At 47.8% G+C, this 23,305-nt stretch overlaps 1 protein-coding gene across 1 annotated transcript; it reads right to left on the bottom strand.

Annotated features, from left to right (window-relative positions):
- Positions 1-283: 283 nt before the first annotated feature.
- Positions 284-23,053, bottom strand: LOC144168193 (cytoplasmic dynein 2 heavy chain 1-like). Its single transcript, XM_077697228.1, has 13 exons — positions 22,920-23,053; positions 17,459-17,577; positions 16,852-17,034; positions 16,327-16,550; positions 15,516-15,613; positions 14,101-14,327; positions 11,701-11,868; positions 9,283-9,370; positions 5,459-5,666; positions 3,112-3,232; positions 1,208-1,366; positions 599-697; positions 284-292 (listed from the first exon to the last, which is right to left on the bottom strand). The coding sequence occupies exons 1-13, from the start codon at positions 23,020-23,022 to the stop codon at positions 284-286; spliced, it is 1,806 nt and encodes a 601-aa protein (XP_077553354.1). The 5' UTR covers positions 23,023-23,053.
- Positions 23,054-23,305: the final 252 nt, after the last annotated feature.

The raw sequence follows: 23,305 nt of genomic DNA on the forward strand, positions 1-23,305 counted from the left end.
CTCACCGCACGAGCAAGATGGGGTGGAAGCACGTCTGTTGGGTCCGGAGTCACAGCACATTTCCATAGCATGTGCGCCATAGTAGCGCGACTAGCACTGCACAGCACACACACATCACTCGGCTGTAGTTCGGGTGGACGTGTTTCGCCCATACAGGGGTCCACGTCGCACGCACTTGCAATTGTCTGAACAGTACTGCCTCTTGCCTAGAGATGAGGACCTTCTTTCAACCTCCTGGCTCAGACTCGAGAGTCTACGACGTGTCGGGAGCGGTCGGGAGCGGTTATACTACCTATGGCACCAAGACCGCCAGAGCCGAGTCACTTCTATGCATTTAGAGAATCAGAATGGGGAATGTGGAGCTCCTTGAACTGAAACAGATAGGAAAGCCGAGGAAGGCATTCGGGTAGTAGTTTGGCATTTTTTCATTTTGTATTTTTTGAAATGTTTGAAAGAAAGTGGAAGAGGCCGGCCAGCTTGCTAAGGAGAGAAAGAATGCTCATTCGGCGTCAGAACCCTTGTCTCCTTGATCTCTCCTCTTAATAAAACATCTTCCCCACCAGCAGCGGGACGTAATGTCAAGGCGGGAGACACTCACCCCTTGTTCGTACTTTACCAGCCTTGAAGCCCTTCGGTCCCAGTAGCAGTTGGAGGGACGGCTTGCATCCGGTGCTGTCACATCCATCCAGGAAAAGACCTGCGCAGTAAGCGTGTCGTAAGTGTCAAAGATACATCCGGCAAAGCATGCCGCATATATTCAACAGTGAAATGTAATGCATCGCCATTCATCCAAAAGGGGAACCAAAGTATATATTCGAGCAAAAAGACCACTTTCAAGCTCGGCAGTAATGTAAAATGAACGTGACAACAACGAAAAAAAACGAGATTAATGAGGAAAGTGGAGGAGAGCAAGAAAAATATATTTCAGTCTTTGTGTATTTATTTTTGAAAAAATTTTTGCTACGAGTGTTCCGCCAGAACGAAACAACAATGTGAGCAATGAATGTGGCGGCCTTGGCAATGTGTGCAGCTCGTTCAAAATTCATGGGAGCATTTAAGAGGTTTGAAATATAGCGAACACCCAAGACTTAATAAAAATTGCTGCACCTGGAATAAAGGAAGCTTAACCCCCCCCCCCCCCTCTTTGTGCTATTCGCAACTACAAACCAAGTAGTGCGCGACGGAGTGTGCATACGGTATCACCCACCCGAGCCGTGACCTTGTCCCTGGCGCTGGAAGCGAGTCCAGCGGAAAGACCCCTGGCCAGCGCCACAGCAGACTCGGCTTTGCTTCCCATGGCGCCCCGCAGGTACTGCAGGCTTGTCCGTGCCACTGCCACGGCACACGTCTCCAGGACAGACTCCTTCTGCGCACGCGTACACTTCTTGATCTCTAGATGTTCGTTCGGGATTCAACCTTTCTAACGCTCCATTCCCTTTGCGGAAATTTCAACAAATAATTTATTAACAGCGAAGCTGTTTGGCAGATGGTTATTTTGCGTGTCAGTGGTTAAAAATACCAAGAAAATTCCGAGCGCACGTGAGCGCGTGCATCACGGCGACCGCCCAGCGTGCCCGGCGCACGGTTGTCAAGCCAAGCATATCCGTTTCGAGAGATTGATCATGATTGACAAAAAAAAATAAAGAACTCCAGCGTTCGCCGTAATCGTGGCAACACTTGCTCAGAACGAGAAAGACACGTCATAGCGTTTGGACATCACCTCCAAGGTGATGTCCAAAGGTTATCACTTCGAAAAAAAATGAAGGGTGCTCACACTTATAGCAACAATGGTGGAGTAGAGGTCGTTGGGCAACTTCCAGTAGCATTTCTTACTCGAGTAGTTTATTTTGGACGCAGGTTCGATCCCCGGCCGCAGCGGCCGCTTTTCTGCTGGACACGAAAAGCACAAATGCCCGTATGTACGAGATTTTCCCCAGGTGGTCAAAATTAACCCGAGCCCTCCACTACGGCGCGCCTCATCGCCTGCGTTGCGTCGGCGCGTTAAACCCTACAATCAATCAATCAATCAATCAATCAATCAATCAATCAATCAATCAATCAATCAATCAATCAATCAATCAATCAATCAATCAATCAATCAATCAATCAATCAATCAATCAATCAATCAATCAATCAATCTTTTGGACGAAATTTGCAGCGTATTTCAAAAGATGCAATAAATTTTCTATGTAGACCCGTTGTGCGTCGGCGCTAACCGATCTTCTTGAACGTGCAGCGAAACCTCGTCGAAACCATCTAGAAACCGGTGTCGTTCAGCTGGGAAACTGGCTGAAGGCGACCTCCCTCGCTTCTGCATTACTGTAGCAGGATGTCGTCACTGGAATCTGAAGTTCTTTTATCCCCTGAACCCCATTCCCCAAGAGCAGGGTAGCAAACCGGGCTCTACACCTGGCTAACCTTTCTTTCCCGTCTCCTCTTTCCTCGGTGACTTCAAATTTTGTTGCCGTTACTTTTAACGCTTTACAAAAGAAAATATTTGCGGTAATACTGCTCGTCACAAACTGGCATGCGAGTTGTTTTCAGATTCGCAACCATACAATGCCAGTATAACGGTAAGGCGCACAATCCTGGCTGACTACGTTCTCGCGCACCTGCCCAAAGAAAACATTCCCCAACTGAAAAAAGGAAAAAGAAAACTCAAGTAGTAATAAATACACAAAAAGGAGGAGAAGCGGAAGGTGCGATTCGTTCGAGGCGCTTACGAGAAGCGGGGGTGCACACTGGCGTGATACCTCTCCCGAAAGGCTTTAAGTTCCAAAACAACCTTTGCGTTGTCTCCATATACTGCCACGGTGTAATTGGCGAAAGGCGGTAGTAACTCACGTGTGCTCGTGTCAGTGGTCACACAAACATAAACACCCTACGACTGTAGAAAACCGTGGGGGAGCTGTCGACCGCGTTGGACGCACTCCAGACACACTTCGCTTTGCTCAACTTGTGAGGTTCACGGCCTTTGCTCTGGTATAAATTTTTGACCCAGGTTAGAAGCACAGACTCGACCTTCCGCATACTTATTCGTACGCAAGGAAGTATCAGGAATGGAACGAGAGTTATTTCATGCTTCATATCCATGCCAGGATTAGCAGTACCAGTTCGAGGGTCCAGTGCAGGGCACGGCCGAAGTGCTCTTCCACCAGAGCCGCCGTCGCTTCATCATCCTGCTCTCGAAGCCAAGATGAGACGAGACCTCGGACGGGGCTACTCTCAGCGCTGCATCAGGGACATTTAGAATCAGACTGCTGGCATGCACTCAGCAAGCACGGACAGGATAAGGACAACTTCAAGAAGCACATCAGGTCAGCCAAATTATTAACAAAAATTTAGCCCCCATTTTCACCGACAAGTCCTTGTTAGGAAATGTGCCTAGTGCTATAGATTTATGAAGTATCACAAGAAAAATAATAAATATATTTTGCTAATTGTAATGTAGTATTATTCGCTTGCTCAAAATATGAAGTCCCCTGAGAAGAGTGGGTTTTTGTAAAGGAAAAGAAAATTGTGATCAATAAAAATTAGCAGTCGCTTACATGTGAAGCCTGATTAACGGTTTTATACACATAGTAGCAATATAAATGTTGCCTTCTTTGCATATTCCAGCCACAGCCTGTGAGTGGGTGGAGCGGCAGTGCTTCTAGCTTGGAAGCCCATTATGGCAAATTTTTACGAGCCGGAGTATTTCATGCGGTACACACATTGTCCAACTACAAGCGCTCCCTTCCTTTTAATTTGTTGATGCGTGTTTTCTGAAAGCCCGTCTGCACGGCTGATTTTGTGTATACAAATACCAACTTATACCAAATTATAGCATACTTGGGAGCTAAAACTGGTTTATGAGGGTTATTTTTGCTGCGCTACAGCGCAAGGCGGACTGTTAACATTTAACGATGTTGAAACTGAAACAAAGCCTGTGGTGAGGTATCCAACTGTGTAATGTTTACTAGGTGAGGTTTACCGCCTTTTAAAAAGTACGTACTGAAAAAAAAGATTTTGCATGCATTTATTCTACTTTTACATGTCCCTGCACAGTGTTGGTTAGAGAAAGACGCATAGAAAAGCTCCATCAATACCGTTTCGCATTTACTATTCGTGGTAGCATGACTGTTTGGAAGGACTTTATGTAAGGCGACGATTACTGTTTTAGCGTTTTTGGCATTTTATATAAGCGACTACTCACTTCTGCCGGCAGTGGTTCATTTGCATTCACGACACTCTAATATAACAATTTAGGCCAACGTGCTTTTACACTTTAAAGTCCCTTTGACAACCAACATTACAGAACACCGCCTTTGCCTGCGAATACGGCGCTAACTTTTCGGAGTTTCACGACTTTCTCGTCGATGCTTTATTCACAGGGGGACCCGAAATTTCCCTGTGGATTCTGTCAACCCCAGGCGTCATAACAAGGATATGTATTGGAGACTTGCGGTGCCAAAAAGTGGTTCAACTTGAATTCAGATATTTTGAAAGAAATAAAGGCACGCTCGTCCGCAAGGCTGAACGTATATTTTTGCCGATTTTATTTTCATTCAATTGCTGCAGATAATTTACAAATTCAGTTTCAAAAGTTTTAAAACAAATGCAATGACACTGAATTTTCTACTGCGGCAGAGCCCGCAGGGTTACACAAACGAGTGCAAAAGGACCTGAAAGTGAATTTCGGTAACCAAATCGTTGCACGGTAGTAGTGTCAGAATGTCAGCATACTAAACTTCATTAGAGAAATAACAAAAAATCTTCAATTGCAATTTGCAAGAGATGATATTTCAAGCACATATAGTCACGTCTACACCAGTTTATTGAAGCCATCGTGGTTCCAGTCCGCCGCAGTTCTAAGCGGTCGATGCCGCGTATACAATGCTTGCCGTCTTTTCGTAGCTCCCTGTATTGTAAGTTGGACTCTAATTGGTCCGTTAATTTTTGCGATGTGTTCCACTAAGCGCGCCCATGTTGTTTGAGTGCAACAGCCATCTATTTGTTCTTTTTAGAGCTAAGACATACGTCGCTGATTTAACTGCGACGCAGTATATGACTAACCCCCCCGCCCCCCTCCCCTGTTTTCATTCCGGTGAAGTCGCATTACTCAGCGCCGATTTGCGGCTACTCCTCGCCACCGCCGACCCCTATTTCGCAACTTCTATTTCGCAATATGAACACCGTAATTACAAAATAGTATCAATTATCAGAATATTATCAGCATGCATAACACCACCACAAAATCTGTGTTGTCTTTTTGAGATATTTTATGATGGGAAATTCAATGTGTTCATGAGCGTGTTTCACGGGCTGTTGTAAAGTTTAGATTTCATACATTGGTTTGCTCAGAATGAAAATTGCGCGCATTTGGTTGAATTTTTTATATAGAGTCGAGCTTCCCGTTCGCTCAGCGACCTCTCCCGTTGCATGAGGGCTGAGATAAGAAGCGAGGAGTCACGATACCTGAGAAAGACCATGCCCACGCGAGACACAGTGGCCGGCGAGGCCGCCTGGAGGCTGTCTGTCTCGAAGACAAAGTGGACGTTCGGCCCGAACTGGATGCGCTCGCCCGAGGCCAGCGTGAGCAGACGGTTGTCGTCGAGCACAGAGTTCAGCGACTCCACCCACTCAGGGTCCACGTCGCCGTCGCAGACGATCCAGCACGAGACGCCTGCGTTGCCGCGAGCATTCGCATGCTGACAAACTGCGCTAAAAATTTACAGAAGGCAGATAAACTGCGAAAAAATGCCATGTTTAGTTCATCACCTTTGATTTCTAGGGCTATCCATGACGAATAGACACAACAACATTAAGCCGACGATTCCTGGTACCGGAGAGTATGTTGAAGCAGACCGCGCACTGGCAAAATACGGGGTTTGATATATAAACACCGGGTTTGATATGATGACGACCGTAGGTATGTTAGGGTTAAATTTTCACGCCGGTTTTCGGGGCGTTGGTTTTAAAAGCTGATTTTAGATAACGGGGAATGTACTAACACAAAAAAAAAACCCACTTCCACCATAAAAGTCTCTACGACATTTTACCACCGACGGCACGGTTGGTTCATTTTTTTAGCGCAAAGGAAACCTTGCGTACGTTTCATGTAAAATAAAAGTACATCCAAGATAAGAAAAGTATCGCCACTCACCTTATCATGTTTCTTCAAGAGCAATATTTCATTACGCCTGCTCAACATGGCTTCCGTAAACAGTACTCTTATGAAACCGAGATTATATTCACGAAGCCACAAAATCACAGAAGGAATGGAAGGCCTATCTGCTGCGAGCAGCAAATCATGCGAGGCCGCTCCGGGCTGGCGATAACTATAGCTTTCGCAATGCTTCCATGCGCGACAAATGCTTTCACTCTTGAGCTTTTATCGGCAGTGTTGCATAGTCCCTTTAACTGCTAGAAAAAGGAATTTTACACGCACAGTTGATGTCTCGTTCACAAAACCTTGACACCACCCCGAATGACTACACCACAATGTGCTTTTGTTCGCCCAGCCAATCCCAGCCCCTAGGTGTAGTGTTCTACTTTTTGTGTGTCTCACTTCGATTGGTCCATGGTGTCCTCGACGTAGTTAAGGTCGGTGGTAATAAACTTGTATTCGTCATACAGACTCGCCTAATTAAACTAGGCAAAGAATCGCCGGCGCTGAGTGTCTTCGCGATCGATTAAATATATGCATCAAAGACCTGATCAACCGTCTTTTTGAATTGACCTGGTATTTTTATTTTGTTTTGAAATGGGAAGGGTAGGGGCGTCTGTATAGTGCCTAAATGTTGCAAATGTTGCAATCAACAATAATCTGTTAGACATTAGGAATTCTTTGCATGCTGCTTATACAGATACTTTGAATGGACATGGCCTCGAATCACTTATATCTATACCGACTCGACGGAATATTACAGGACAGGACCCATTAATTGATCACGCATTGTCCAACCTTTTGGTTACTCCTGGATCTGGTGTCATTGAAGTTTCATTAACGGATCATTACCCAATATTTGTGCGAATAGAGTGCAATGTCAAACATCCGGATTTGCATGTTTAAAGAAATATTATAGACAAAGCTTCATTTCTTAACAAAATTGCTAATTCTGATTGGTGCCCTGTTACGGCACAAAATGATCCTGAACTCGCTTTTGAAACATTTTTTAACATAATTTCTAACGCTATTTCTCAGTCGACCACAATAACAACGAGCAGGAAAAGGTTTGCTTCACCTCGATGTCCATGGATGACCGATAGTCTTCTAAAATGCGTGCGCAGGAAAGATAATCTTTATAAAAAAACAAAAAAGAAGCCATTCAATTTGACCCTGCTGGCGCGTTACAAGTGCTATTCTAATATTTTGGGTAGGCTTCTTAAAAACGCTAAAAGAACTATTATGAAAAAGAAATCGAGCGTGCTGGCAACGATTCAAGAAAACAGTGGAAAATAATTAATGAATTTTTAAATGAGGCACCGTCAAACCCCCCTAACACTGCTATTCAGGTTGGTGAGCAAATGTTAAATAATCCGTCAGCCATTGCCAATGCCTTCGTAGCTGCCTTCTATCCTGATCAGCCACATTTTTCGCTTCCAACTGCCGACGCTTATCATCGTCTGCCACACAGTTTCTTTCTGAGACCTGTTTCCCCAGATGAAGTGCGCATGACCATTCTCACTCTAAAAAATACAGGTGCTGGCTTAGACAACTTTAATTCTTCGCTTATAAAGCTTATAGCACATCTTATCAGTAACGCGCTTTCTCACATAATAAACATAGTTTTCAAAACTGGCGTTTTTCCTTGTTGCCTAAAGATAGCCAAAATTATTCCTGTTTTCAAAAAGGGTAAGAAGACATCATTATCAAACTATCGCCCAATTGATATTTTGTCGTTCTTCAGCAGACTAATTGAAAATCTGTTTGTTAGTCGTTTAACCTGCTATTTCTCAAAATTTAGTATTCTGTCATCTAATAAACTTGGCTTTCGACCTGGTTACTCTACTGAATTAGCTCTTGTTACTATAACTGATCATCTTAAAACAGCCATTGACGAAGCTAAATTCGCCGGTGCCCTGTTTGTTGATTTTTCTAAAGCGTTCGATTCTTTAAATCACGATATACTTTTTGCTAAATTAAATGCGTTAGGTGTATGTGGTCCAGCGCTTTCCCTAATACACAATTACTTACGTGATCGAAAGCACGCGGTCTCTATTTCTGATACTATTTCTTGTACTAGACTAACCAACATTGGAGTACCACAAGGTTCAATTTTGGACCCATTTTATTTCTTGCATACATTAATGACCTTAATTAAAAGAAACTTACCCATTTCGTTAATATCTAAAGATCAAAACCCGCATTCTGATCGCACTCGATTCTCACACCACAAAAATTATCTCTTACCAAAATGTAGGACTAACTACGGCAAACTAACTGCGAACTTTTTGGTGACTTCATTCTGGAATTCAATACCCCCAACCATCAAATCATCTGCTTCAATTCATTCTTTTAAGAAGCAGCTTCGCGGGATCATTTTGGCCTAACGATTGTTATTATGTACTTGTATATGTGGTATGTAGATGAATATCCCCCTTTAATTACCTTTTTGTATAATACTTCTGATTTTTAGTAACAATATTTGGCTTGATTGTGTAATCATGTTCTTCGTGTTTTTTTCAGGATTGTTACTGCTGTTAACCGCGTTTGGTGTACTTTTCGTTCGTACTTGTTGGTAGGAGGTCCCTCCCCAGTCTATGACTATGGGACCTCCTAGAGTTATTTATGCACCGTACCATTTCTACTGAAAAAATATGCCCAGTGTTACTCGAAATGTTAAATTTGGCAATGAAGGCATGCGTCGCGGTGGAGGTGTCCATAGAATGTTTTCTATTTGCCGCACATGATCATTTCCAGAAATATGCTTTTCAATGTTCCTGCAACAATAAGAGATGAATACATTCGCACATAATAAACTGCTTTGCTCTGCAAGTAACGCCACTAATGACGCAAGATGTGTAAAGGTGAGGAACGGTAGGGGCACTTTCTTAATATTTTTACCTGTGTCGGTTGTCTCCGAGTACCTGTGTGGAAATGCGCAATTATTTGGGGGGCATGTGCTTGTCTCTGATTCAGCTATTTTAAGCGCGAAACTAACCTTCGATTTTCAATCGTGCATCTTTGCAGTGTTTTGGTCCAGCCGAAAACAAAGCTCTCCTCTGGTAAGCACGATCTGCTACGGCTGTAGACATTGCACGAATGCCTTTTAAGATGGACTGATTGCGGGACTCACCTTGCGGTTCGGCAGCCACCTCGCGCGCACTGGACGTCAGGACTCCGTCGCACCACTCCCTCGTGTCCGGGTGCACGTAGCCCAGCAACTGCGTGGGCAAACGTTGATTTGATTTGATTGATTGATTGATTGATTGATTGATTGATTGATTGATTGATTGATTGATTGATTGATTGATTGATTGATTGATTGATTGATTGTTGGGTTTAACGCGCCGAAGCGAGACCTTGGCTATGAGGAGCGCCGTAGTGGAGGGCTTCTGATGAATTTTCACCATTCAGGGATCTTCAACGTTCACCCAAATCTCGTCACACGGGCGTTTTCGCTTTTCGCCCCCATCAGAAAAGCGGCCGCCACGACCGGGAATCGAACCCACGACCTCGTGCTCAGCAGCACAACGCCTTAGCCACTGAGCCACCATGGCGGTTGTCGTAGCCATGTGGACAACGTTCACCTTTCTGGGTGTTAGCAGGCATGGCATGGTTCCTAGACATAGGCTAGCTCGTGTTTTCTCACTACTGATTAAACTAATATAAGCACTTTAGTGAGGACAACGCGTCTTGGCACGTTGGCAGGTCTATTCCGCGAGTAATTACCTGTATGTCAGCGGCCCATGACATAAAAGGCAGGAAGGCTTTTGTATGGAAAGCGCGTTCTCTTTCAAGCTCATTTAGGCATTGTGACAGGCCTTTCAAAGAAGCACAAAGTTCAATTCGTCAGATGGTTTCGCTTAGCTTTGTTGTTATCCCGAGTTTTAGGCAATAGCGGCTGCAGGGATTGGTTCTTTGATGTAGCGGCTTCAGCTATCCCGTGCCCACACCTAAAGTGGTTATCTTACGAGGTGGCGCAAGCTCAGGCTTGATTCTTATTAAAGGGATACAAAAAAATTTTGTCTTAACTGAAAGACCATACGTTTCGTAGCTCCCTCGCCTTTGGTAGACGAGAAACGATGCGTTACTTGCGGAGAATAAAAGAAAATATAATGGGTATTTCTTTCTCCCGTCTCTCTTTGATTTTATTCGTGCCGTAGCTATGGCATCACAAACTATAGGAGTGAGGCGCCGGTGTGGTCTAGAGCGTAAATGGTCGGCGTTACATGCTCTCACGCTCGCAAAAGTAGCTTTTTAGTCAAAAAGCCATGACCGACGCGGCAACGTTTCTTAGGCCATTGCAAGGAGGCTGGCTACGACTTTCATGATTTGTCACCGAGGGAACGAGAAATGCTTTTGAACGCTTGAGCGGCTTCTGTGCACGCTTGCACCGGCCACCCGTATCCCATCGAGCCGGCCGTGAGTGAAGCCTCTTGTGATGCGACAAGTGCCGTGTCGAATATCGTAATTAAGTGCGGCTTCCCGGCGCGTTGTCGCGCCTGTCTGGCGGGCGCCTTCACCTCACCTCGTTGTTGGAGACTAGCACGAGACGAGGGGGAAGAAAAGACCGTGCGCTCTTGCATCCGCAGATCGCGCCCAGCAGAGCGTGCACCAGTGTCGTCATCATTGTAAATTTGTCAGTCATCACCATTAAAACGTTCCATCAGGGTATCTGACGGCTTGGTTCACTGGTGGCTCAACCGCAACGAGGTGGTCGCTCCGCGACACTCGTCTGTAATGACAACCATCTCATATTCCATTCTCTCTCTCGCGTGAGAGAGAATAAACTTCTTTAGCGCGAACCTAGCCTGAAATCAACACTCTTTCCGGCAGCCGTGTCGAGTGGTCCTCGTACGTGGGCCGGGGTCACCCGGGCAACAAGGGTGGAGCTATGCGACGCACGCCTTCTCCAAAATGAAACTGAGAGCATGACAGCTAGCTGACAAGTGTGACCGAAACAGCCTGTCACGCAATGTATAAAAGCTGTAGTCTGTTTTTAAATTTAGATCGGCCCTCGGATAGCTTTGAGGCGCATTTATTATCCCCTGCTTAACCACTTCGGAATTGTTTGTTTAAGGAGGATCTTTATAGATGCTTCTCCAATGAGCTGTCGCTGTTCACATCTTTTGTGGCGCCACAAACCGTAGTACCCAAACGCGTTCAGGGCGTCGTCACCTGTTTTTACGTTTCTGGCGTTATCTGCCTTATTAAAGAATTGCTAGTTGCTGGAATGGTGTATTTAGGTTTTCGGCACCGTAATCTACCGATACAGGCCAACTTGTTCCCACCAATTAGTGTCCCTTTAAACACTCCTGACCTTGTGTACTAGCCGCCACAGTGTTTTTTTTTATGAGCGCTGCCGGTACTGAGACCAATACCCAGAGCACCTAACATGCCATCATAGATTTATTGGCACGTTATCTATTTTTTAGGTATCCACCGCTGGCAGACAATCATGCGGCAGTTCGCACGCCGCAAGTTTTTAGGGGCGAATGACCCCTCACTGAATAATGCTCAAATGCATCACAACTGGAGAGGTTTGTCGTGCCTGGTCTTTGGGCAGGGACTTCGGGCTGAGCAGCCAGATGCGGGTTCCATCCTGCAGGGCTCGCAGCAGTAGGCGCCAGACAGAGGTCTTTCCTGACCCGGGAGGACCCACCAGCATGACGCCCGGCCGCTCCGAAAGCTGGTCCCACAGCTCCAGCACCTTGCGCACCTGCATGCCCCGTCGGGTATGGACTACCCGCGTACCCTATGCATGTCTTGTGCACTAGATAAAGAGTATGGTTGTTATAAAGTTGGTCATGGTCAGAGCACCCGTGAGCGCAAGTCGCCTCGTCATGGACGGTGGGATTTGCATAGCTTAGCTTTATTAACTTGGCACAAAATGATCGCCTAATAAAACAACCTCAAACTCTGCATTATAGGGGAGTCAACTGTTATTCCGCGCACATAATGTTGAAACTTTACAACAAGATGGCGGTCAACCAATGAAACACAAGGCCCGAGAACCTATTCTTAAAACGCCTGCGTGGTAACGCCTTGGCGTCGACGAATGAACACCAACCATTCTGAGAGGCCCTGTTTTCGCAAAATGTAGGGTATTGAAATAGGAATAACTGAGAAACATTTGGTTCAACTCCTCTACAGACAACAGTGGTCATACGATTAACTATTTTCTAAGGCTAGGGAGTTGGTTTCTGGCGCAAAAATATAAAAGGACATGGTCGCTCGCGTTGTTTGATTGTCTGTTTCTATCCCCACGTTTGACCACACTCGGAGAACAATTTCGCTTAAGCAGCAAGATAATCTTTCCTCATTTTTAACCCATCGTTGCGCTTATCTCTCTCTACAAATAAATGTCATGTATAGATTTCTGTTGCAGCGCGTTTATCTCCCAAAAAGAACACCTTGTGCACGCGTTAGATTCCCTGCAGTTTTTTGATTCACACGTGCTATGCCACCGTCGAGCAGTCCTGCCAGGGTACAGCTTTTGCCATTTGAACAAGGATCAAGTTTTTTTATTGCAAAATATAAAAAGCTCAGGGACCGACGTGCAACTGACAAGCGCCAGCCCTGTGGTGGCGATAGAAATGAAGGCACCAGTTAAGGGTATTTATTAGCAAGACGCACTAAAATAATGGCGAGTAGCGTATAACCACTCTGAATTTTAAAGTGGAAACATACATAAAAACAAAATATTTTCATTATCAGAACAACGGATCAGGGTTAGGAGGCTGGCTCCTATCAGAGTTGGGCACTCAATGGAAACTCCTCAGGGACGTCAGGTCGTGAGTGTCATTCGATTCTTCCCTAAGTTCCTTTCGTTTTCTTTTCTGGGACTTACACCTGTTCTACAGGGCTGTTTCAGAGGTATTCTGAAGGCCCTCGATCCAATTGCCTATCCAGTGCCCCATTGCAAATACGTAAGGTGCAACTCCAGGTGAGCGTTCAACTGCCGACTGAAAATTGCCATGTAGTCAAGAGTTGGTCAGGAATCATGACGAGGACGAAATTGCAGTCACTGCCCAAGTCAAGCTGAAAAACAGAGACGTTTCGTGAATGTGATCAAGGTGTGTGAGTGTGATGAGTGTGTGTGTGTGCGTGAGTGTGTGAGTGTAATCACCTTGAGTGTGATCAAGGAACCCGTACGGGTTCCGAAGCGTCTCTGTGTTTTTCACTTTGACTTGGTCAGTGACCTTAACTTCGTCCTCCTCATGAAAATTGCCATGTAGCACAGGCATTACTCTGCGAAGTGTTTTCGCGGTGTTTCTCTGTCCCTCTCTTCTCCTAAGCTGTATGAAAATGATTTGCGCAGCAAAGGGTACCTGATGGAGCTAAGCGAAGATAGTTTATCTACCCCCGAAAACTTGTACAATGAATAATTGCACGAATTCACTGATTTTCCGAGGAGCTATCAAGCAAGGAAGCGCGAAAGCAAGTCAGTATTCAAAGCACATTACATTTACTACTGCTTCGAATCTTGTGCATTAGTATGTGCCATTTGTCGACACACAGAAAATTAGCTCCTTCCACCAGACCGCCTGCAGCTGTTTCGACTTCTTACCCCGTTATCTGTCGAAACGAGATGTGTTGGAAAACTACTTGCAGTACGCTCTTGGCAAAACCCCCACCTGTGTATTCGTAGGAAAAGGGTTGAGAATTTTGTGACGAAACTATCAGCTTTGTACTGTACTGCAAAATATTACGCTTTAAAGGGGTACCATTTACCACGTCTGCCAGCGACTATTCCAGGTTAACTGCTATGCTCAAAACGTATTTCGGGAAACTTGTATGCTGTGGTGCATGCTTGTAACAATGCGGCATTGCGTCCAAAGCATGGCGAACAACAGAGACGAATAACGTAGTTCGGAATAAGCCTAATTCTTTAAAAGAGGGAAATCTCTTGAAAGAAGCTTTGACAATGCGGTGCCCAAGCGGTGGTCACCTGAGCGTCATCCCAGGTGAGGTTGAGGTAGGCGTAGGCCTCCCGGATAGCGCCCAGTCGATCCTCCTCTGGCTCGTCGTCCGGCACACCCGGGAAAAGGTCTCTCAGCAGCCGCTGCAGCTGACCGCAGTCACGCAGGGACAGCTTCGGCAGCACCTGCTGCCGCACAGCGCGCACCACAAGCCGCTGCTCCCAGGATAGAGAGTCACTATCCGCCGCTGCGCCATCTGCGGCACGCAACCGCCAACAACCTGGCTGATGCCGGGGAATCTACCTTGCTGAAAGTTTGCCTTGCTTGCTTATGAGAATGACGTGTGGGCCTCGATTGACATCCCAGAAACGGGGAAAAAGACAAGAGTCACCCCGATACCCAAACCCAGCAATGTCCTCTACAGTGTTGCAGACCGTGCTTAGCGCAGGCACTCTGACCTCTGCTATCCTAAAGATTTCGGATGGGAAGCAGCTTGAATTTAGGTGAACACAAAAAGACGAGAAATGTAAGACACGCGAGGACAACGGAGTGTCGTTTTTTCTCGTCTTTTTGAGTCCGTCTAAATTCAAGCTGCTTCCAATTGAAATATGTTGTAACTCGCACCGGTCAAAGCCTTTCGGCTATAGAGAGGTTTTCGAGGGCATTACAGCACAGCCTCATTTGGAAAATTGAACGTGCTCACGCTTTCCCGCCAACTGAAACAAGTTTGGAACCTTTGCGCTTCCGGCAGCCAGATCATAGTTATGGCATGACCCAGAAGCGGCTATACTACGGGGATGGTTCAGCACCCTCCTTTTAATAGACTATATGAAAGCCTTTTATAAAGCCTTAGGGATGACAATCATCCGCCTTTTGCGTGGTAGAGGTCTGTGCGGACGGCTAAACCATTTCGTAGGGAATTGTCGCCTCCAGTGAACTTACAGTTACGGTTGCATGTGTTTTTATAGGCTTCAGGAATATTCGAGCCAGGGGTCCCAAAGCGAACAGTGTTAAACGTACGTAACGTTTGAATGGCCTACCTTTACTGGGAACATTATGGTATCTTGTGGATGCTAGATACCATGATGCTGGTGGCATTAGTATTTGTACTACAGAAGGAGACAGCGAGGCACAGAATGCAACCATCCAAGGAAGTCTTCATATCGCCGTTCTTATGATATCGCTGAGGGCTCTTTTGAGAGAAATACGTATAACATGGGTTCCGAGTGCAACCGGTAGCCACGTGACGCCGTGTTCAGTTTTGATGGTCACGGCATTGAAAAAGTTAATCAAGGGTACATGCAATTGTCCAGAAGCATTTTGATTTTCGCGATTACTCGTAGTATTACAGAGCAACCGCAAAACAGGGAAATCGTCGTAAAATGCGTCTATGCACTCCAACCACCTTAGTTTTATTTAGAGGGCTGCGTGCTCGAGAACCAACCGGGAGGCGACGAGGCCCGCATGCGACCGCAGGCCAGCAGCACGTTCTTGAGAGCCCGCAGACCCCAGTCGTAGTGCTGCTGCGCCACCAGCAGTTCCCTGCAGGAGTGGGAAGAAGCGTGAGCAACCGCGCCAAGGGCATGGGTTCCAGCAGTTGCAGCCCTTGAACAAAGATACGCCGTGAGACAAGACGTGGATGACCGCCAACTTCCAAATGAATTATTTGTAATGACGGGGAAATATATAGGACTAAAGAGACAGCAGTCAAAATATATACAAAAGACTAGCGACGTAAATAGCCTTGCTGAGGAAGAAGTAGCGTTACGGTCGTAGTAGGGACTGACAAGCGTGGGGTGGCACCAGTTGGTCCGTTATTTTGAATGAATGAACGAATGGTTTTATTTAAAAAACAGGCTGTAGACCCTGTTGGGATTGGAAAGGGAAAAAAGCGACAAAGCAAGGTCTCTTGAGTGTGTGGCGAACTACCTGATTGTGCGTGCCCTGTTCAAGGCAATGTCATGTGTGCTCCGACTGCGTGTGCCCGGACACAGATCTAAGAGGAGAGCTGAAACTATGGGTAAACGTGGGACAGTGATCGAATCACCTTAAACTTTACTCGCTCATTATAATATTTTGTGTACCTCTTGATATATGTCTTGTTAATACTATATAACTCACCGTCTTTCAGTGAAATTCAGCTGGAAGTTGGCACTCACCCTAGCCTTGCCTGTCTGTGCCTCGTCTCGTGCGCCGGAACCATAAATGCAAAACAGAGACGTGTTGGAAGGCCGGTGTGTGAAACACGTACATACCTCGCCAGTCGGAAGGCGGCCACCAGGCGTGCGGCGAGCAGCGCCGAGTGGTCGAAGCCTCCGGCGAGCAGCAGGGCCCGCGCAATGTCGGCGCTGTCTGGCTCGGCCATGGCCACGGGGCGGAACAGCTGCTTCAGGCTGTCGGGCAGCCGCTGCCGGCCACCGTACTGCCCGCCCGCCGGGTTCATCGTGATGAAGATGCCCGCGCTAGGCTCCAGGTCCACCTGCGCAGTCGTGTCCGCGAGTCGCAGCGAACCTGGCCGTTAGTTTCAAAATCTACAAAAACGGAAAGCTAACAGAGCTATCCCTACAACGAATAAAAAAGCTCAAGTTTAATGTCCGAAAGGACTAGCTTACACACATCATCGCAGTTGGTGTTATAGCCCAGTATTTTGCGCTTCACGTTATGACTGAACGAATACTTTCTGCCCCCGTCAGCCACGACACCCAGTCGCGTATTCAGCCTTAGAATGCGTAAGAAGTTGCGGTGCACTGGGGGAAAGGGAAGCGGAGGAGCGCATGTACCGGCTTTCCCAGAAGCTGCAGCCTGGGCCGGCGCTGATGCAGCGCCGCCTGGATGTCACCGATGAGGGAGGCCATAGCCGACAGCACGCCTTCGTCGAGCCGGTTGAACTCGTCCAGGCAGCCCCAGGCGCCGCTGCGAGCTAGCCCCACCAGCAGGCGGCCGAGCGAACGCTCATCCATGCTCTGCGGGGATGCCGCAGAGTCGGGGATTTCTTATCTCACACTTCTCATATCTACGCTGTAGCACAATCATTCCGGAAACATTTCTTTTGCTAGCTTGCCTACACAATACTTCTTCCCCTATTTAGCCTCGGCAATCAACCGTGGGTACTCAGCGTTTAGTTCAAACTTGCTCCCCCGTGTGAACGACAAGTACAATGTTTACGGTGACGCTGGGATTTCACAGCACCGGCTGAGGAACCGGAAGAACAGGCCGTCTTAACGTCAGCCACGAAGATGGAGAAACAGAGCAGGGAAGCAAGTCAACCGTGGAGCGTTCTCTGATTTCTTGAACGAAAAGCGTGCAGCGCTCTGCAGAATATTCCCTAACCTAACCTAATGGCTGCCCCCCAGCATTCGACCGTTCCGGGCCGGAGGAGCAACCCACCTGGTCGCAGTTGAAGACGAGCACTTGGCGTCCCAAGGCGTTTCCCAGAGCCTTCACCGATTCGGTTTTTCCGGTACCTGCCGGTCCGTACGGATTGCCACCCATTCCCAGCCGTAGCCCTGCACAGGTCGTGGACGCTACATTTTGGTGCGATGCTATTTTTAGGCCAAGAGGTGCCTATTGTGCAACTGGCTCAGCCACTATGAAAACTCGGCGACAAATTCCAACGCGACGAATGAGCAAATCAAACATGCAAGCGTGATGCTATTCGGTGGATTCCCCAACATAAAACATGTACAAACAAGTGGGTTTAGTTACAAAATGTGCGCTGCGAAAATTTCTTGAGCTTATTTGAGCACCTTTATCTTCTGCCATCTCTCCCCCCCCCCCCCCTCTGGAATTATGTGACTGCGTTTTGAGCTCCCTGCTAGGTTAACCATAATACTGGTCATTGCTCTGGTTACTACTGTGGTTACTGGTGTAACCTCAATAACTCAAAGCTGAAGGAGGTCCCATTACTTAGCCTGGTGTGTACGCTTTGTATTTATTCCCAGCATACCCATTCTGAGAGCTTCATGGCGATCAAAATTGCCATCTAGTGTTCGGAGGTTTCTGCCCAGGTGGAAAATGGGTGAGAAGATCCTGATACTTACGCCACTGCTTTGTTCAGATTTGGTTAACAAATATATTGCTTGTTTCTTTAATGGGCAGGAAAAACATATTATTGAAGATCCATTGGTGCATGCTTTGGTGAGGCACGTCCAGATGCGCACGTCTTGCTCCGCTGTCAGAAGTCCGCCATGCGGCATTTCGCGACACCTCCCCAGACTTGTCGTTCTTCCAGGGCACTGGCAACCCTTCGTGGTCACACCTACACGAAAGCCTCGGAGGCGACCATTCCATTATTGAAATCCGTTTACCGTTCATGCGGACCCAACCTCGTCCGGGAACACGCGTGGCTCTCACCGATTGGCATCGTTTCCGCCTGTCGGATCTCCCCACCATTGACCCATCTAATCCCGACGCTTGGCTTCGTGCCCTCATACGCAATCATGATCGGAACACGAAATATGTTGCCCCGACAGCCGATGCCCCTTTCATAGACCCACATCTCGTGCACCTCTGGGACGCGCGCCGATCACTCATTCGCCGCTGGCACCGGAACAAAGCCAACTGTCGCCTGCGCCGTCGAACAAACATCCTGATACAAGAAGCCCAGACCTACGCGGATCAATTAGCTCGCTCGAACTGGTTGAATTTCTGTGACTCTCTCAATCCAACAATGAACACCAGACGGGCTTGGTCGCTCCTCCGCTCGCTCATTCAACCTTCCTCACCGGTCCACCCTGTTTCCCGCATCCTCTTTTCGACAAAGCAACATCCTAACACACTAGCAGAGGACCTGCGCTTACTCATGTACCCTACAAGTACACACATTCCTGCTTCTGCACTTCCATGCCGAGACTTCCCGCCGTCCCCCCTTGACTAGCCTTTTACAGTAACAGAACTGCACCGGCCGCTCAACACCCTTCGTCGCAATACGACGCCAGGTGAAGATCGAATAACTTATAAACTACTCCGCAACCTTCCCGACAGCGCACTTTCAGTACTCGTGGCTCTCTTTAACCACATCTGGCTCAGTGGCGAACTGCCTGCGTCTTGGAAACATTCCAAAATTATTTTGATCCCGAAACCAGGCAAACCACACACTCTTCCAAATCTTGGCCCTATCTCGCTTACGTCTTGTGTCGGTAAATTGCTTGAGCGTATGGCGTTGACGCGCCTTGAATGGCACCTTTCTCACAACTCTGCCCTCCCTTTCACCCAAACTGGATTTCGCCATTACATATCCACTCAGAATACCCTCCTCCGTATTTCCCATGACGTCTACGGCTTTCGTAGCTCCTCTCAGCTCCGTGGCATCCTTGCTCTCGACATTCATAAAGCCTTCGATAATGTTTAGCACACTGCCATTCTCGCTAACTTAGCCAAAACTAACCGCGGATCTCGCATGTATACCTACATCCGTTCGCTCCTCTCTAACCGTACCGCTTCTTTCTCTATCCCGGGCTCTACCTCCCCCACGTTCTATCTATCAGCTGGTACCCCCCAAGGCTCCATCCTGTCACCCACCCTTTTAGATGCGACTGCATCTCATTTACTCGCCTTGTCCCTCCATACGGCGTTGTTGTTGTCCGTCCACACCCCTCCCCCATTCTCCTCGCCACGCGAGCTGCGCTCTCCGCCGCTTACCCCCTCTCCTCTTTGATAGCGAACACTCTCTCGCGAAGGGCATTGGATTGGATTCGATTGAGTTGGCTTGGCTTGGTTTGGCTTGGATTGGATTTGGATTGGGTTGGATTGGATTAAAGTGGATTGTGTTGTATTGTGTTGCGTCATAGCCGCGCCACGTTGCGTCACATCTTCGCTGCAAATTGCACGGTGGTCCCGTTACTTCACCATCCACTACCCGTACACTTCAGCGACCACAAGGCCATCATCGTTAACGTTACGCCGCGTGTTAAATAAAGAATACATCATACGCGTTCCTCACACGTTTCACGCAATTAGAGAATCAACCCAACGGAAACACCAAGTGAACCCCCAAGATTCGTCGCATCTCCACAGGGTTCCCCTCGCGGGAAGGTGGGGTAATTTTTAACATTGCTTTAGCTTCGCTTCCTCGACTATTAGATGCCATCCCCCTTGTCTCCTACTCTATATACGCGGATGACATTACGCTCTGGTCAACCAAGGGCAGTCCCGGCCAACTGGAGGACACTCTTCAGAAAGCGTGTGACGTCATTCAAGGCTATGTTACGTCTGTCGGCCTCTCTATTTCGCCTTCAAAATCCGCTCTACATGTAGTCAGTAACAAGCGTGGAGTAGCACCGGACCGCTTTCTTCCTCAGGTACACATTTTTGGCAGCCTTATACCGCATGTTGACACCCTTCGGATTCTCGGTCTCACCTTACATTATGCGGGCAGATCTGTACCGACTCTACGCACACTTCACAATCAGATCACTCAGCTATCCCATCTCCTCCGCCGGGTCGCCAACCGAAGAGCTGGACTGCACGAGCATCACCTGCTCCGCATCATCGATGCTTTTGTTATGTCCCGTATACTATACACAATTCCATATTTGCAACCCTCGCCATCTCAACTCTCGTCCCGCACACTTTACCGCATCGCTGTGGGAGTACCCTCCTACGCCCCCAGTGCCACCCTTCTGGAACTAGGGATATATAATACTCTTGAAGAACGCATCGCGTGCCATCGCCAGGCCCAACTCGAACGCCTGCAGACGTCTGCCCAAGGTAGTGCTATTCTCAATACACTTAACTACCCCACTTCGCAACTGCCCCCCATACCACTAGAACACCCTCCTTGGGTGATTTTCGCTAATTTACGGGTTGAGTCTTTGCCAAGCAACATGAACCCTGATTGACACCCTGCTCGTCGTGCACTGCGCGTTCAGGCCCTCTCCAGACGAATTAATTTTCTGCTCTCCCATGGTTCCATCGGTTACTTTACTGACGCCAGCGACATCCCCTCAAACTTAACGGGCACGGCTTCATTTCTCCAACTCCCTTCTTTAGACACTGCCACGCTTTCCTTTCTTTCCCCACCGGGTTCGACTTCTCTCGAAGAATACGCCATTGCCCTTGCAATAGAGCACGCTACTCTTACTATTCCTACCAGCACGCCAGTATATATCTTCTACGACTGTCAGTCAGCCCTTCGTAATTTCGCTCACCATGAGACTCACCCACACACTACTGACTTCGTCACTCCGATACTTGCATCGAATCATCGGCCACGTTTCATACTGGTTTGGGTTACTGGCCACACTGGCATGTGCGGAAACGCCTTAGCAAACGCGCTCACCCGAGTACCTTACTCGGGTCCACCCATGTCCTGGCCAACCTTGTACCACCCGCCGACGGTTCGTACTCAACACCGCGCTTCCAGCCGTTACCAATTACACGCCCAACGCCTGTCACGTACCCTGTACCCACCCCCCAGTTCCCGTCTAACTCGTGAGGTTGCGTGCCTCATTCGGCAGGCTCAAACCTCTTCACTCACCTCCCATAACATTCTTCACCGCATCTATCGGCGCCCTGGCCATCCTTCCTGTCCCACCTGTTCTTCCTACCCATCCATCCCTCATTCTTATTGGGACTGCACCCCGCGATCACTTGATCCATCCCTCGCCTCCATCACCTCCTGGGAGCTCTGGCTGTCTCCCCCGCCGACAGTAAACATCCAGGCTGCCCAGGAAGCTCTCTACAAACACGTGCACCGGATCCGCACGGACATTCTGGAGTACTACGTGGTGGATCCGGTGAATTGAACTTTCTAATTAGCACCTGGACTTAGCTCCTGCGAAAAATAAAGTTTGTTCTCTCTCGCTCGTCCTACGGACACCATGCCAACCTGGGTTAGCGCTCTCGCCGTCTATGCGGCAACGTTAGCTCTCTTTACCAGCTTTATTGGCTGCCTGTCACTACTTTTGTTGTCCAGTAGAATTGGCATTTTATCGTTGCCATTCCTATACCTTCCTCGTTTGCCGCCAACACAGGCTGCGGAATCGATTCTATAACGCGTACAAAAGTGGTAGTGGGAGTAACGGGACCAGTCGAGACGGCGTGCGACTGAACCTGCGCGTCGGCAGAGGCAGATGGCGAGCCGCGCTTCGTAATGTCGTTTCCCCGGCAATGCAGCCATCACTGTGCACTGCCGAATGCAGCTGTCTCCACGAGCTCTCTCCAACATCTCGTTTTTTGGCCTTCTGTCACCATATCCGTTCGTGGATCACTGCAGAAGTTTCGGTGACAAATAAAAAATAAGTTTGTACAAAATTTCCGCGTAGTCTGACCATCTCCACGTGGTACACGTTCACGTGTGGTCTCTAGGATTCAAGGAGGGAACAGGCCGCACGTTGTGATGTTGTCATTTCCCTGACGTCAAATCCGCAGTAAAATGCTTGCGTGGGAGAAATGCCGGCTTTAAACTTTATTTGAAAACAGAAAAGGTTCGTCTCTTGCCGGACGAATCCGTGAAGAGCTACTAAAGTGCGATCTTTCAGGTAAAACAAAAACGGTGGTGGGGTACAGGGAGAATGCTTAGGCGTAACAGTTATATGGCTTTTATAGTTCCCTTGAAGAGCATTCCGTGTTTAACGCAAGAAGAGGTACAACCGGACAAAACTAGAAATTCACAAAAGGCGAAGCAAGATGTGAAGCTGGTTTACCCATACAAATTATTTACAAGCTGGTTCCGTACCCTCACAGCGCCGTCTGCCGCCTTTGTCAAGAATGCGCGCCCAGCTAAAACTGAGAGTACAGCTTCCGTCCCTCTAGCGACCGGCCAGCTTCAAGGCACTACAGGCGCCTTACACACGCTTCTGTGGGCTACACGTCTGCTACTCGGCTGGACAACCGTGTCGAGGCGTACCTTGCGTGAGGCACACGAAGCACTTGTGGGTCAGCGCCGTGTACACAAGCCTGGGAGCACTACCCTGGTACTCGTACGTGTAGTCGAAGGAGGCGTCGACCATCTTCACCACGGCCCGGCCATCTTGCAGGTAAAATCTGCAAGATCATTACGGGGCCTGAGCTCTCTGCCCTTTTCGGTGTCTCCTCAGTTGTAGTATCCACTATTTCCGCACGATCGCATGCTTCATTGCACGTCACTGAGACTGAGGTGATCACGTTAGTGGCAGAAAAAGAGGCGACATCACTTAAAATAACATCACATCTGGTCAATGTATAACTTATTATACCACTACACGCCACGACGTCCCATTCCTTTATAACTCCACGTCTCTTGTCAAATATTTA

Source organism: Haemaphysalis longicornis, unplaced genomic scaffold (genome assembly GCF_048455015.1).
Source record: "Haemaphysalis longicornis isolate Haplotype H1 unplaced genomic scaffold, Haemaphysalis longicornis Haplotype H1 scaffold_2, whole genome shotgun sequence".
NCBI lineage: Eukaryota > Metazoa > Arthropoda > Arachnida > Ixodida > Ixodidae > Haemaphysalis > Haemaphysalis longicornis.